This window comes from Phacochoerus africanus, chromosome 1 (genome assembly GCF_016906955.1).
Source record: "Phacochoerus africanus isolate WHEZ1 chromosome 1, ROS_Pafr_v1, whole genome shotgun sequence".
NCBI classification, from domain to species: domain Eukaryota; kingdom Metazoa; phylum Chordata; class Mammalia; order Artiodactyla; family Suidae; genus Phacochoerus; species Phacochoerus africanus.
This window is the reverse complement of record NC_062544.1, coordinates 114168711-114184962: the sequence shown is the minus strand read 5'-3', so window position 1 is coordinate 114184962 and position 16252 is coordinate 114168711. Positions and strand designations below refer to the sequence as shown.

General features: G+C 48.8%; 2 protein-coding genes across 8 annotated transcripts in view; both read right to left on the bottom strand.

Moving 5' to 3' along the window:
- Positions 1–3360, bottom strand: part of TEX264 (testis expressed 264, ER-phagy receptor) — a 31068-nt gene extending 27708 nt beyond the window's left edge. For 2 of the 5 annotated variants that reach the window (XM_047775627.1, XM_047775602.1), the window contains exons 1-2: positions 3248–3360; positions 2180–2255 (exon numbers count right to left, since the gene is read on the bottom strand). The gene's annotated coding sequence lies outside the window, so the exon portion shown is untranslated. The other 3 variants (XM_047775611.1, XM_047775620.1, XM_047775637.1) reach the window with 3 other exon arrangements.
- Positions 3361–10930: 7570 nt separating this feature from the next.
- RAD54L2 (RAD54 like 2) overlaps positions 10931–16252 on the bottom strand; it is a 106671-nt gene continuing 101349 nt past the window's right edge. For all 3 annotated transcript variants that reach the window (XM_047775566.1, XM_047775557.1, XM_047775576.1), the window contains 3 exons: positions 16097–16186; positions 14207–14299; positions 10931–12122 (listed from right to left, as the gene is read on the bottom strand). In XM_047775566.1, the coding sequence (XP_047631522.1) occupies positions 11128–12122; positions 14207–14299; positions 16097–16186 (1178 nt within the window). In that variant the 3' untranslated portion in view covers positions 10931–11127. The remainder of the gene's footprint in view (positions 12123–14206; positions 14300–16096; positions 16187–16252) is intronic.

Here is a 16252-nt window from a genome sequence, read left to right as displayed (position 1 = left end):
CTGGTGTTGCCATGATTTGTGGTGTAGGCCACAGATGCCGCTTGGATCCCGCATTGCTGTGGCTGTGGCTGTGGCATAGGCTGGCAGCCACAGCTCCAATTCAACCCCTAGCCTGGGAACCTCCATGTGCCCCAAGTGTGGTCCGGAAAAAGAAAAAGGAAAAAAACCCAAAAAACAGCATTGAGGAGGAGGAAAAGACTGCTAGAAGTGGAGACACAACAGGGAGGAATGAGAGCATTTCATCCCATGGGGGCGGGGGGGCCACATATGGGGTTCACTTGCTGCCTGATCCCTCCTCCCCAATATCTCTGGGTGTTTTTTGTTTTTGTTTTTTGTTTTTTCTAGGGCCACACCTGTGGCACATGGAGGTTCCCAGGCTAGGGGTCTAATCGGAGCTGTAGCTTCCAGCCTATGCCACAGCCACAGCAATGAGGGATCCAAGCTGCATCTGTGACCTACACCACAACTCACTGCACCGCCGGATCCTTGACCCACTGAGCGAGGCCAGGGATCAAACCTGTGTCCTCATGGATGCTAGTCAGATTGTTTCCACTAAGCCACGACGGGAACTTCCATTTCTGGGTGTTTGGAATTTAGTTTTGCCGGTTTGAATCTTTCCATCTGACCTCTTGTACTAGGTAGTTCAAGAAAGGCAATCTGGGGTGGGGGGGAGTGGGGTGTCTTTTTTCCTTGTGTATGTCACTTATCTGCCAACTCTCCTTCTTCCTCACTGGCCTTTCCCCATTCCTTTTGTTAAGCAATAGAGACACTTGCTTCAGAGTGTGTGTGTGGGGCGGGGGGCGGCGGGGGGGGGAATAGAAGCAGAGAAGCTATCCAAGAGCAGGTTTAGGGACACAACACATAGGTTGGTGTGTGAGCTACTCAAGGTAGACCCCTCAGCCCTCCATGAAACTTGGGGGCAGAAGGCTCACCCTCTTATACAGAGGGCTTAACATGAGTTGCCCAAGTCACACCACAGAGAAGACTATTTAAAGAGGAATGGAAGCACTTGACCCACTGGAGAAACATTCCTACCCCAAGTATTTAAAATTTAAAAGGTTTAGGAGCTGAAAGTCTACATTTAGCCTATGGAATAATTTGTTCCCTGTGGGTTCTGAGTATCAACATTTTTTTGCTGAAAAATTGTCTTTGAAGCCAATGTGCCCACAAGTGTTTGTCTCACAAAAAGGCAAATTCTAAATCTCTGGCATCATGATGTTAAGGTGCCTCACATTGGTTTTCTCACTCTTCTGTTTTCCTGTCCCACAGTTGTGCTTTTGTTGGACACATCCTCTGTCTACTCATCTTGCCTCCAGTTAGTTTTACTCCTGTTTCCTTTGATAATAAATCTTTCACTGAGTACTTACTATATGCCAAGCCCTGTCTAAATCTTAAAACACAGCTACTTCATTAAGCCTCAGAACCAAGTAGGTATTGGAGTTCCCGTTGTGGCTCAGGGGTAACGAACCCAACTAGTATCCATGAGGAAGAGGGTTCAATCCCTGGCCTTGCTCAATGAGTTAAGGATCTTGCATTGCCATGAGCTGTGGCGTAGGTTGCAGATGCAGCTCGGATCCAGCGCTGCTGTGGCTGTGGTGTAGGCCAGCAGCTACAGCTCCAATTTGACCCGTGCCTGGGAACTTCCATATGCCCTGAGTGCAGCCCTAAAAAGACAAACAAAAAAATCCCAAGTAGGAATGGATCAGAAGACAAGTGATTAGAGATTTGCCCAAGGTCACAAAGGTACTAAAGAGAACCACTTGGATAAAATGATAAAATGCAGGCAATAGGGATCCAGGTAGTCTGATTCCAGGTCCCCATGTCCACTTTCTCTCTCCTCCCTGGTAAGAGGGCTTCCAGAGAAGCCCAAGCATTTCATCCATGCTGGACATCTCTGAATCCAAGGCTCTCAGATGGAAGCTCTCAGCATCTAAGTCTTCCACTTGTCTTGGGAGTGAGTGACCAGCTCTCACTCTGACCTAACCCCTACCCTCTCAGATGCACACTCCTTGTTTCCTCAAAAAAGCTTATTTCCCACCTTTTTCTTCCTTTCACCTAAACCGCTCAGAAAAGAAGAGAAATGTACTTGGGGGCCCAAAGAGCTTCAGTTAGGGGGAGCCAGGGCAATGGAAATTTCCCCATACTCAAGAGAAAGGGCAGAAAGGCTGGGTAAGCTCACCTCTAAAGCCAGGCTCAATTTTAGCAACTCATGGCATCCAGCGCAGCAGGGACCAAATGCTTCGAGTGCTCCAGGGCTGGGGGCAGAAAGAAAATAACCACTGAGCCAAAACCCTGCCCTGACTGGTATCTTCTCAGGGAAGACTCACAGGAGCCTCTACAAGAACTCTCTCCTCACCACAAGGTTGAACCTCCATCAAGTCCTCGGATCCCTCTGGGAAATCAAAAGCCAAACTCCGCCTCACAAATGGTCAGCTCTTCACTAGAGCCCTGCTCATGCCCCTATTCTTGGAGAGCCCTCTTCCTGGAAGGCTCCAGCCACCGATCCTGGCCTGATACAGCCCCTACCGCTGCCCCTAGGCAGGCCTTGACCCTTCTCGGGCCTCAGTTTCTCCTAGGGTCAGAGGCACTAGATAAGCGTCTGGGAGGGCTGCCAGCGTTGGCTTCCTGAGGTCGCTCACGAGCGCCGTGGCTGTCGGCCCGGTCCTTAAAGGGCCCGCCGCAGGCAAAACTTCGGTGTCTGCCCGGAGCAGGAATACTTGGGGTCCGAGAGGCCTCGCGGGGTGGAAGGGTCGCCGCGTCCACTCTTTACTCTGGGCTTCCAGACCCCGCTCACCCTCGCCTCACCTATTTACCCAGCCCTCTTCTTTTCAGCCACAACTTCTGGAGGCCCCAGGCACCTCCGCAACTTATAGGAAGCTAAAGTTTACAACACCGCGGTGAGCCACAGCCTAGGGAGAAGGGGGCGGAGTTAAAGCGCGGTTCTGGCCTTCGTCATCGAGCCCCCTACCCCCTCGCCCGCCCCCAGCTCCCCAGCCTCTGGGCCTGCCCTGCACCCGAAGCTAAGATGGAGAGCAGCCGGGGATAGTAGGCTGGTCCAAGGTCGCGTTTGGGCCCTTGGACCCGACCAGGGCCAGCTGTGGGAGAGACGAGATGCAAAGAAATGCTGGGCCGCAAGGATCACGGTGGGGACACGGAAGGCCCTGAGCTCGCGCCCAGGCGGAGGTGCCAGGCCCTGGGCGCGCGTGGAGCCGCCCGGGCGGGGATACCTCCCCCGCCCGGCCCTCACCTCAGCGGCCCTCAGCCTCGGAAGCCGATTCGCGCACGCGGCTCGGGGCTGCGTCGCGGAGCCTGCGCGCCCGCCGCGCACGCTCGCTCCGCCCCTTCTCGAGGCAGAACGTGGCCGTGGGCGCGTGCGCGCGGGACCCAAAGGGCGGAGGCCTGCCGCGCCCCGTATCCGTGGCGACAAACACGCGCCTTGGCCTGGGGCCGTCAGGAGCCGAGCTCACCGGGTACCTTCCTGCTTCCCACAAACTACTGGGTTGCAGAGGATGAAGTCAACAGCCCCTTAGCTTCTGGGTTGTGGAGAGCACCACGACTGTCCGACCCTAAGCAGTGAAAGGGGGTAAGTCGGCCTGGAGGCCCGTGGTAGAGAGCCAGTCTGGTCCCGAAAAGTGGCACCTCAGAGGACCGTTTGAATTAGTTTGGGAAGCGCAGCATAGCAGTAGAAGTCTGGCATTCGTACCACCCTAATTACTGCCATTTTCTCTCACTGAGGCTTCGCAACAGACCTGGGAACCGAGCAAGGCAGGTCCACTTGCTCCCGTCTTACATCTGAGGCTTAGGGAATCTCCAGACAACGCAAATATCAGCTTCCTGCCTCCAGCGGTCCATCCCTGTGCTCTGGGATTTTTAGGGGGGTGAGGAGGAGGCGGGGAAGAGGGAGTTGGGGGTGATCATTCACCCATCCAGCATTAATCGAGCACAGCTCCTTGCTAAGAAGGTCTGAGGACGCCAAGTGAACAAAACCAAGGCCCAGCCTTCCTGGAACCAACTGGGGGACGCCCGCCTTCCACGCTCCTCCCTCAGTGCCCTAGACGCGGCTGGGCTAGGCTAGTCTGCTGTTCCAGTTTAACACATTCTAGGTAACCCCCAAGTCAATTGTTTGTTCCTTGAAGACAGGTTCAATCTTCAGCTTGTATTACTGAGGATCAACAAACAACAAAGCACTCTCTTAGGGCCCCAAACATAAAATCTCGCCCTCCTGAGAGGCCGATCTTACAGTAGAAAGAGTGGGGGAGGGGACAACTACGCTCATAAGTTTCGCCACAAGATGGTATGGGCCAAAAGCTACCTTGGTGCTCCTCACACGGAGGATTGATGTTTGGGAGGTGAATCTTCTTTTTATGGATCCCCCTACTGTACTAGCAAAGGACAGACTGGCCACAAAGCGGCAGTTGTAGCTGGTTGCCTTTCCTTCTGCTTCGCATTATTCTCTCCATAGGCAGGGAAAATTGAACTTCATCCATAGGGTTCTAGACCAACCAGAAGAATGGGTAGCTGACCCCTCAGAGGCACTCAGAGCTGGGCTGGAGGTTTGGCAGCTGTTTTGCTGATGAATATCAGGAACATGACCAAATCCTTTAGGTGCTTCAGGCAAGTGAACTATGCACTTGTGTCATTCCCTGAGACAAGGAAGGGCCAGTGCTTTCAGAGACAGACAGCCTCTGCTTCTCAGAAGCTGAAGATGATCAGCTTCATCCAGGAAACTGTTGTCTGGAGCTACCCTTTCCAAATTTTTTTTTCCTTCTTTTTTTAGGGCCCCACCCATGGCATATGGAGGTTCCCAGGCTAGGGGTCAAATCAAAACTACAGCTGCCAGCCTACACCACAGCCACAGCAACGCCGGATCCTTAACCCACTGAGGGAGGCCAGGGATTGAACTCACGTCCTCATGGATACTAGTCAGGTTCGTTAACGCTGAGCCACGACAGGACCTCCCATACCCTTTCCTCATCTGGTTCTCTGCTTACTTCCTTTAGCTTGGTTAGGGAACTCCATAGCCTCAATCTGAGTTCTAAATGTGCCTTAGGAGCTTTAGCACCTCTGTAGTGTTAAAATAGCTGGCCTGGGAGTTCCCGTCATGGCGCAGTGGTCAACGAATCCGACTAGGAACCATGAGGTTGCGGGTTCGGTCCCTGCCCTTGCTCAGTGGGTTAACGATCCGGCGTTGCCGTGAGCTGTGGTGTAGGTTGCAGACGCGGCTCGGATCCCGCGTTGCTGTGGCTCTGGCGTAGGCCGGTGGCTACAGCTCCGATTCGACCCCTAGCCTGGGAACCTCCATATGCCGAGGGAGCGGCCCAAGAAATAGCAACAACAACAACAAAGACAAAAGCCAAAAAAAAAAAAAAAAAAAAAAAATAGCTGGCCTGTGACTGGGGCTGTAGGCCAGTGGCTTCCCAGGCTTTATTTCAGGCAGCTGCCAACAAGCACTGCCACCTCCTGCCCGCTTGGGAGGACCCCTGCATGGCCTCTGCTAGCCACCAGGCAATAGCCCAGGCACTTTGCTCTCCCCCTTGTATCAAGTCTGAGCAGAGCTGACCACCTAGCCATCTGCATCACTCATGCAGTCTTCAGTCCTATATCCAAATAGCACATATTCTCCTCTCATGAGCCTAGACTTGGTCTTTGCCTCCTCCTGACTTCCCCTGACAAAAGAACTCCCACAGAAGCTCTTTAGTTCTCCCTTAGTACATTTCCAGAGAATGTTTCCCCCAGGCTCCTCCCCTTAAAAGGACCAAACTTGGGTAACTAAAGCATAGACCATCCCCTCCTTCCTCTACCTCTTCATGTTCCAAAGCCCTCATTAGTTCTCTTTGAGGCACTGGTTAGATCTTCTAACTCAGGTGACAAATGGAGAAAGCACAGGTAGTGTAAGATGCTCTGCAAACCCTGCCACCAGCCATCTCCCACCCTCTGAAGGCACTGATGCTGTGCCCAATCCCTGGGTACTCACAGCCTAGTTAGGGCTGCCCCTGCAGAACCTGCCATGACTGAGGGATGAGCTAGCTTCAGGCTACTCTGAGTCAGCCTCACTGTTCCCTCTAAAGCCAGGAAATGTAGTCCTCTTCAGGCAGGCAAAGGCAAAAAAGTGAACCCCACTGCATAAAAAGCCTGCCAGCAATCTGCCTTCTGTTCCCACCCCCTACCCCCACAGGTACCATCCCAGCACCCACTATGCTCTAAATTATATTCCTTTTACCACCACCCAGCCAAACAGCTGTTCAGACAGTTCCTTGATCAAACAACACTGCCTTCTTCAGTTTAAATTTTATTTTACAAAAAGAGAAATAAAGAAAACTGATAGGCAGTTATACTGACTTACAATTGTTCTGTTTGCTTTTTTAAAAAAGTGACATGAAACACAAGTAAAAATAAATACGTCATAGAAACAGCCAGTTGCCCAGTCTCTGGGGCAGGAGCACCTGCCCTGCTGAGAGAGGAGGGAAGCCCATGATCACACCAGCAGCTGGAGCACCCAGCTACAGATGCTCCTCAAAGCCAGGCGCAGGTCCCAAGCCTCAGGGGGCGTCCTGAGGAAAGAAGACGGAAAACCAAAGCCAGGTGCCAGGTCCCTGGGGCCACCTCATCTCCCCCCACTCCTCCTGGCAACAGCGTGGCCTTAGTGGTTATCCATTGCAACCCCCTCAACCCACCTGGACCCCCTTCCCCTGACCCCTCTGGAGAGGGTACAGGAAAAAAAACAGTCTTGGGCAGGCTGAGGGGATTCTTCCCATGAGTCCCCAGCCCACCCTGAGTAACACAACCAGATAAGTCAGTTTACACCACGTGCACATAAGAATACCTGTGCACACATACACTGCCACACACATACACTGCCGCACACACACACACACACACACACACATACCCACACACACACAAAACCTGGGCTGAGCTCTCTTCCAGGGGAGGACGGTCCTGGGTCAGGTCACAGTATGAGGTCCCCTCTCTTCTGAATATTATCCCAGTAGTGGTAACAGAGAGTACCTAAATCTCCCCCAGCCCCAGGCACTAGACTCTGCAGCCTTCCTAGCCACCTCTTCCCAGTGCACTAGATTACTGTATCAAATAGACCCTCAAGAGAGAAAAGGAGTAGACTCAGGTCCCTGAAGAGCAAAGAAGTTGGATACTGCCTGCTCAGGAAGTTCATCGTAAGTCAGGTATTCATTAAAGGCCTAGGACCAAGCCAGTGGCACAGAACAGACATTAAGGGTTACGGCAGAATACATAGGGCAAAGAGTCAGTAGGAGGGGAGTCTGAAGGTGAGTGAAGAGCACAGTATTCTCAGACAGACCTCAAGGTGTGGATTTCTTGGGAACAGTCAGCAGAGGGCCAGAAAGTCTCCTGGGGGTCCACTGGGGGAAGGAGCTCTTCTCTCAGGAATTTTGGTGGGTGAAGAGCTACTGAGTTGGGTGCAGAGGAGGCAATGGCTCAGAAAGGAGAAGCTGGTCTTCTGTGGAATCATAGGGAACCGGGAAGCTTGAGGGGGTCATGGCCAGGAACAATGGGGACAAGGAATGTAAAGCCCCAGAAGAACTTCCCCATGGGTTGAGAACTTAGTTCCAGAGCAATGCCAGGCATTAACAGACTGAAGCAGAGAGCCTTGCTCTGCTAACAGCTTTGGGAGTGACAGTCCCACCCAGACTGCTGAAATTTGGTTGACTGTTTCAACCTATCAGCAAACTGTTACCCCAACTATTTGCTTCATTCCCTGGAGTGGGAAATTTTCATATTGTGAATCACAAGTATATAGAGATTCCATGCACTAGTTCCTAGGGAAGAGAGTTCCAAAGACCAGAGTTATCCTTAAATCAGAAGATGCTTAAGATTCTATCTTAAGAAGCAGAACTCAAGGGAGGGGGAGAGAATTTTGCAGATATTTAATCTGAAGAAACAGCTCTGAATCCAACATGGTCACTTACCTTCTCACATAAATGGCTAATTTATCTCTGTCGAATTTTTATCTACAAAGATACTGAGAAAAGGAAATCAAGCATTACTACAAATGATAATCCTGAATCATTAAATACTTTCCTAGGCTGAGAATTTAGGCTAATCCAGCTCTTGAAAACATTCTGTGTAAGACAACAGTGAAGGAAAATACCTAGGCCTAATCTTTTGCCCTCTTTCATATCACCATCCTTTCCTTACTCAGGCCTGTGTGTTTGGTGGAAGGCAGCACCAAGTGTTTCTGATGAAAAAAACTATAGAACATGGTTCTTAGGTTCTCAGACATTTTCTGCTTTCCTCACATATATGCTCATGTTCGGTGTGCATGCACGCTTACCTACCAGCACACAAAAACAGAGAGCAGAAAGGTCAGAGAAATGTTTCCAGGTTCATTAAAACAAACAACCCCCAAACAAACCATGGAACCAGTAGAATCTAATTTTCCATGATCCAACCCTTACCCCCTTACATAAGCTGTACATATTGTCTAGCCAGATCAGACTCACAAAACTATGGCCTCTCCTGAATTGAAGCAAGACCAGCCCAAGGAACCAGTGGGTAGAGAACAAGCACAAGTTGCCTCTCAGAACACCCATTCATTTCCTGATACCTTCAGAAGGCCACCCCTCCAGTGACTGGTTTCAGTTCCTTGCTGGGATAGTTTTTGGATTCTCAGAGCCTGCTACTGTGAATTCCTAGAGGTGAACACAGAAATACCTCTCCTTCCCTAAACACACACACACACACACACTCTCTCTCTCTCTCTCTCTCTCTCGGATCCCAGTGCTCTGGGGCCTTAGAAGCATCAGTGGTAGCCCAGGTTGTGAGTGGGCTCTGCAAATTGGAGATCCAGGCTAGCTTACTCCTATTGCACCAGCCTCAACCTGAAAGCCCACTCCAACTTAATCCATTTACCATTCATTCTTGGGATGCATCTGAAAGAGAAAGCACTGGTTGGAACTGCTTTTTTAAATTATTAAAATAATTTGCATAGCTAAATTGTAGATCTAAGGCTTCTATGAGTAGGAGAGTTAAGTGTTTGACAGGGTGCTTATGAAAACAGAAAGCAAGCTCCTTAAGTTCCACTTTTGGTGTAAGTGAATAGCACGCACACACACGCACACACACAGACACAGACACACACACACACACCAGCCATATCCTTGTCTCTTCTTTGGGGATAATACCCCAGATTGCTCTAAGGCCCTCCAACCATGGAAATGGCTGGTCAGAAGAGTTGAAGAAGCAGCTACTACAAGGGGTGAGCTGGCTAACCTGTCTCCAAGGGCTGGAAAGAGGCAGGTGTAACAGCTGCCCAGTGAAGAGGGACCCATGGGTAGGTGGTAAAGCTCTAAAGTCAGACAGAGTTTGTTCATCATAAAGAACTGCCCAGCAAGGTCTCAGTAGTGGGGGAACCAATAGGAAGACAGCCATTGTTTATGCTTAAAGACTAGATGCCCCTCTGTGCCCAGCACTGGCAACAAGAAAGGGGAGACCCAGAATGATTGATATATTCTTTTTAGATGATTTAAGGCCTACAGAGGAATGCCTCCTCCACATTCCTTCAAAAAGAAGAATGGAGGGAGGAGACACCAGACCCACATTGATTATCTGACAGGCTGAGGAGGCCAAGACATTTCCCAGCAGGAAATCAAAAGTCTGTTTCCTCAACCCAGCGCCACCTATACATAGCTTCACTATTCAGCATACAGAGACTGCCTCCAAGTTTATCCCAGGAGGACACAGCTCCAAATTTGGGGTTGCTTACCTCCCAATTGCAAATCCATGATCCTAAGTTCTGATAACTGTGGAATGCGTCTCACCCCTACTAACTATCCAGTCACAGGATTTCCTGATCATCCTGAGAGGCCATTTCCTGAAAACATAGTTGTTTAGTGTAAACCTTTGTCAAGACTAACTCTCATTCCTTGGTCAATTCATCATCTACCCAGGATTTATTCACCAGCAGCTATGGGGTGTGAGATATCTTAACATTTCTCTTCCCATCTCCTACCCTCCTTACCCTAACCTCCCCTCCCACCCACCCCCCAAAAAGAACTAAAACACATGAAGAGTCCAAATAATAAATAATTGCCCATAAGAAATAAATTAACATGGAGCTCTCTAATGGGGAAGGAAAGGAAAGAAAAGCCACCAGAACAGGCAGCTTGAACTCAGTTCCATCCTTGTGAAGAATGTCTTTTCTGGCCACAACTCCATGACCTTTCATTCACACACCACAGTGCTTCTCCCAGCTTCTGCACACAGATAATCTCATGCCCTGGAAAGGGAGATCTGCTTAGAGACAGCCACTGAGGAAAGAGACAGAGCTTGGTAATGCCCATTTTCTCTCATAATTTCCCCCAATTCTAAAACAAATGTGGCTCTGAAAACCAGGGACTTGGGTTAGCTGGGCCTTTTCTTCACCCAACTAGAAGGAAACTTGTGGTTTCCATGGCTCTTCTCCTGGGCTCACCCTGGTGTTTATGCTAATAGTTGCCATGAACCACCACACTCTGATTTCCATTTTACAAAAGATAAATTCATTTCTTAGTTTCCCCCTTAGTCCCTCCCTCCCTCCCTTCCCACCCACCTTCACCCCTGATCTGTTACATACACATACATACATACATAAACACACACACGCACAAACACACATACCTGGTCTGCTTCTTTCCCACCCCCTAAAAAGATTCCACTTCACATGGAATCTCAGTCTGCCCACCCTTCTTCTCTTCCCCACCCCTCCCTCCCTTCCCCTCTCCAGGCCAAGCTAAGTCACCCAGTAAGGCAGTTCTCTTGGGAGAGAATGTTCCCACAGACAGAAATGGGATGTGAGCTTCTACACTCAGATGGGCAAGCAAGCAAGCAGACAGTATTAGCAAGGCAGGCAGGAAGAGAGGCAGGCTGCCCTGCCCCTCCATTCCTGTTTTAGGTCCCTGATTTCCCACTATTGCTGCTCTGTTGGATTTTTTTTTTTTTCCTCTTTCATTAAACAGCAACAGAGCCCTGCTACCTATGGTCAACCACCCCTCTTTGTTCTCCTCCTTTTCCCTCCTGCCAAGTGCGCCATTCTCAGAAAGCCCAGATTGCTGCCTTCCATCTTGGTGGGCAACCTGCTGGGGGCCCTGAGTGAGGTGGAGAGGGGCTCCCCAGCTATTTCCCAGTGACCTCTATCACATCATCGTCCTTATCCTCATCTTCATTGGAGCTAAACCCCACCTCAGCAACCTCATGAGAGTCAAAAGGAGGCACCTGGGACCGGAGAAGGCCGCCAGCTGGGTAGCCTGCATGTGGGGACATGTAGCCTGGGTAGACAGACATGCCCCGTGAAAGGTTGCTGGACAAGACAGGGGAAGGAAAAGGCGCAAACATCCTCGGCTCGGACAGGAGTGGCTGTGAGAATGGGAGTGAGTAGCTGGGTAGTATCCCTGGTACAGAGGGGTTGAGCATGAAGGAGGGGTTGCTGGCAGTGACTGAGGTAGCCGTGGAAGAGGAACTGACGGGGCCTGCTGGCACCAGAGGGTCAGTAGTCACTGGAAATACCAGGCGGGCATCTGCCAGCAAATTGGACAGCTGGTAGTAGGAGGGGGTAGTGCCCATAAACAGGGTGTTCTCCCCAGCCTGGGAGGTGAAGGGTGGGGTGAGGTTATGGTTTAAGGAGACGGGTGGCATGGCAAACCCGCCAGAAACTGGATACCCGTGTTCATACGGCTGCACGGGGGCTGGCAGATGGCCCTTCCTGGACCGCCGGCGGGTTGACTCCTGGGCAGCAGGTGGTGTGGCCAACTTTCGTTTGTGGCCCCTTAAGTCCAACACTGGGTGCCTGTCACCACAGGGCTGGCCAGTCCCCAAGAGGGAACTATTGAGGCAATGACCCCCATGTCGAGGCTCAGTCCCAAGAGCTGTCCCAGGAACAGTACTGCTGTCCACAAGTTGAGCCGGGGGGCCAGGCAGGGTGGCATTGGAGCTTGGGGAGCTCTGACGGGATTCCCGGGCAGCAGCCACATCTGCATACTGCTGGAGCTCACTGATGATTTCCGGGCTGTCTGGAGAGACGGGCCTGGCCAGCCCCTCAGGGTCGGGGGCTTTGGGTGATGAGGCACTGTGTCTGCCGTTGCTTGTGGACTCGAGAGAAGGCCCCTGGGAACCTGAAACAAAATGTAGGTAACTGAGAACCAGAATGGCCAGGGAGAAAAGGAGGGTATAAGAAAAGATTTCATTTAGAAAAATCGTATTCTATGGTCCCCTCAAATTTAAATAGTTTGATGTGCAAACATCACCAATCAACTTTTTTCAGTCAAAGAAAGAAGTCCTCTGATCTAGGAAGCAAATCTATCCATGGAAAGACACGTAACTTCTCTGTAGCTCAGTTCCCTATGAAACTCCACCAAAGTGAATCCTATAAAATGGATATGAAATGCTAAAAGATCATTCTTTTTCTTTGTTTTATTTCTATTTAGGCATGTACCTGTGGCATATGGAAGTTCCCAGGCTAGAGGTCGAATCGGAGCTGCAGCTGTCGGCACATGCCACAGTTACAGCAACGCTGGATCTGAGCCGCAAGCGATCCACGGCACAGCTTGCAGCAACACCAGATCCTTAACCCACTGAGTAAGGCCAGGGATCAAACCTGCATCCTCATAGATACTAGTCGGGTTCCTAACCCACTGAGCCAGAATGGGAACTCCATAAAAGATCATTCTTTTGGTCAAACTCTTTCTGGGGGCAAAGATAGCCAGTGACCATGATGGGAAAAAAAGAGGAAAATGAAGTTTAAAAAGCAGTCCATCCCTGGTTAAAAACAAAATAAAATCTATGGCTATGAAAGATGATTAGGAATTGGGAAATCTGAATATGGCCTGGATAGCAGGAAATATTATAGAATTGTTACTTTTTTTAGTATGATAATGATGTTGTGACTGGGAGGAGGAGAATGTCCTTAATGTTAGCAAATGTGTGCTAAAATATTTAGGAAATAGGAAGGGAAAGAAAAAGTTCATAAGAATGATGAGCATCACTGGATCTAGGTGCAGGGTATGTGACTGCTCACAGTGATGTTCTTTCAGTTTGTCTGCATGTCTGATAATTTCCATCATAAAAGCTGAGAATAGGAGTTCCCGTTGTGGCTCAGTGGTTAATGAATCCAACTAAGAATCATGAGGTTGCGTGTTCAATCCCTGGCCTTGCTCAGTGGGTTGAGGATCCAGTGTTGCCGTGGGCTGTGGTGTAGGTTGCAGACGTGGCTCGGATCCCACGTTGCTGTGGCTGTGGCGTAGGACAGCAGCTGTAGCTCCGATTCGACTCCTAGCCTGGGAACCTCCATATGCCACGGGTGTGGCCCTAGAAAAGGCAAAAAGACAAAAAAAAAAAAAAGCTGAGAATAAGAGCAGTCCAGCTCTCATACCTCAAGGTGGGAAGATAAATGAGAACAACTCTCATAGAGGGGAATTTTGTAAGAGTTCCTAACACTGTTAATGTTCCACACCTATTCTCTTTGACCTGGCAATCCAACTTTCTAGGAATTTATCCCATAGATACACATGTATGACTGTGAACCAGTCCTATAATGGTAGAGTAAAACAATCTAAATGTCCAGAGATAAGAGACTCAGTAATGCACTGTGTTAAACATATCCAACAGCATCTCGTACAAACCTTCTCTGGAATATTTAAAGAAAGGATAAGCAACAAGCACTGAGATATACTAGTGAATAAAGAAAAGAGCAAACTATATTAAAATTAGCACTTGTTTTAAAAGTACAAATATATATATACACACACACACAATTTAAAAAAATATATATAAAATATACAGGCACACACATGCACATACATGATCTTGTACCATATATATGTATAGGATATCTATTAAAAACAAACAAAAAAAACCCCAAGAGTAGCACCTCCAGGAAGGAACAATGGATAGCTGGAAGTATGAGGGAGGAAAAATTTAAGTTTTCACTTTACCCTCTTTTGTACCCTTTGATTGTGAACCACGTACACATTATCTACTCAACAAATAATTACAAGCCAAACCAAATTAAAAAAAAAAAAAAAAGTGGAGTTCCTGTCCTGGTGCAGGTCACAGACAAGGCTTGGATCTGGCATTACTGTGGCTGTGGTGTAGGATGGCAGCTGTAGCTCCCATTCCACCCCTAGCCTGGGAACTCCCACATGCCGCAAGTGTGCAGCCCTAAAAAGAAAAAAAAAAGTAAAAGTAGAAGCCACTATACCTGAGGCAGCCATCCGACCATCCTCAGGGGCTTTTGGTTTGCCAGTTGCCCGGACAGCAAAGATTCTTCCATCACTCGTGCGGATATATGTTCCTAAGAGGAAACATGAGGAAGGCTCTTAGGAGCAGACATGCAATACACCTAACTCTGGGAAACACCAGGTCTAGGCCCTGTGGGCTCAGAAACAGCTATAAAATTAAATCTCATATCTTCTCTCAATACCCCTGAAATGAGCAGTGGGGCGGCTGAGTTGTGAACCCAATATTACTCATTTATTTCACAAATACCGACTGCATTACTACCATCTAACCAGACACTGTTCTAGATACTGAAGTACACAAGAAAGAAAAGGGACCTGTCTCGTGGAGCTTAACTCTGGAAGGGAAGACAGACAATTATACTAGAAAATATCAGAAAAGGTTAAATGCAATGGAAGAAACAAACAGGGTGCTCTGTGAAAGAGAGTAAGTGCCAACTCTCTGTGAAAGAGAAATGCCAATAAGGCCTTTTCTTCTGGCCTCGGTCCTCCTCTTGATCTGGGAGGAAGGAGCCTTACTTACTGCCTCAATACCCTCCCTCGGTAGGAATGATTCAAGATGGGCTTCTTCTTCTTTTTTTTTTTTTTTTTTTTAAAGCTTTTTGGGGCAGCACTTGTGGCATATGTGAATTCCCAAGCTAGGCATCAAAGCTGCTGGCCTACGCCACAACCCCGCAGCAATGATAGATCCGAGCCAAGTCTGCATCCTACATCACAGCTCACAGCAACAATTAAGCGAGGCCAGGGATCGAACCCGCATCCTCACAGATCCTAGTCTGGTTCATTAACCACTGAGCCACGATGGGAACTCCCAAGATGGGCACTCTATTCCCACACAACACTAGTCAAACTTCTCTTGGTCTTGGGCATGTCTTTTGATCTATTTCTTGGTGTCATGGCTACCTCTAGGTCAGAGGTCGACAAACTTTTTCTTCAAGGGTCAGTTAGTAAATATTTTTGGCTTTGTGAGCCATAAAGTCTCTGTTGCAACTACTCAACTCTGTTGCTATAGCCTGACAGCTGGGTGTGGCTGTACTCCAAAGATATTTATTATGGACACTGAAATGTAAATTTCATGTAGTTTTCACAGGTCACAAAATACTATTCTTTTTTTTTTTTTTTTCAACCAATTGAAAATGGTTGAAAATATGGGAGTTCCCTTTGTGGCTTGGGGGTGAAGAGCCCTGCTTTTCTCTTCCTACCCCCTAACTCTCACTCTGTTTTAAATTTACCATTAAAGAGTGAGCCTGTGAAACTCTAGCCACCCTACTTTTGGTCCCTAATAAAGACAGAGATCCAGCTTCGCACACCCTCTCTCTACCCACAACCTTCCTGTGTGCCCCCACTATAGGACCTGTGGGTAATCAACCTTGTTTTTCAAAAGTTCTCTGATGGTTGTTGCTGGGGTGCGTCTTGCAGTCATAATAAAAACCATGAGGACTGGTCCAGCTACAACACTGGCTCTGGGGAAATGTCTCTGGGAAATGTACAAGCAGTAAAGGACCCGATGAATGTCCCAGGCATTCTTGGCCAGTATTATCGATAGGCTGAGACCAACAGAAAACCATTTGTCTATCCAAATCCACCCCAAGATTCTCCATAAAAACAATGGCAAAATATAGAAATGCAGGGACCCTAATGCCTTTCTTTTAAGTCACTGACAATATCCTTTGGGCCCATTTCAACTCGGCTAAGCTCCTAGAAATGTCATTTTTCTCATTTCTTCTGCATGTGACACTCTTATAGCATGATTCCTATCCCCTCTCTATCGCAAGTCATATGTATTTGTTCTGTTTGCTAGTCCACCACTCTCAACCCAAGTTAGGGGATGAGCCCCTTGGTCAGGCTCTCACCTTTTGTTCCACGGATGATGTGGATGCTTTCACCAGCATTAATTCTTGCCTGTACATCTGTGGAGCTGTTGAGTCCAGGAATAACAATATCTAGTGAAGACACAGACCTCAGATTTAGATTACATGGGGCCTGACTGAAGAAGGAAAAGAAGACGC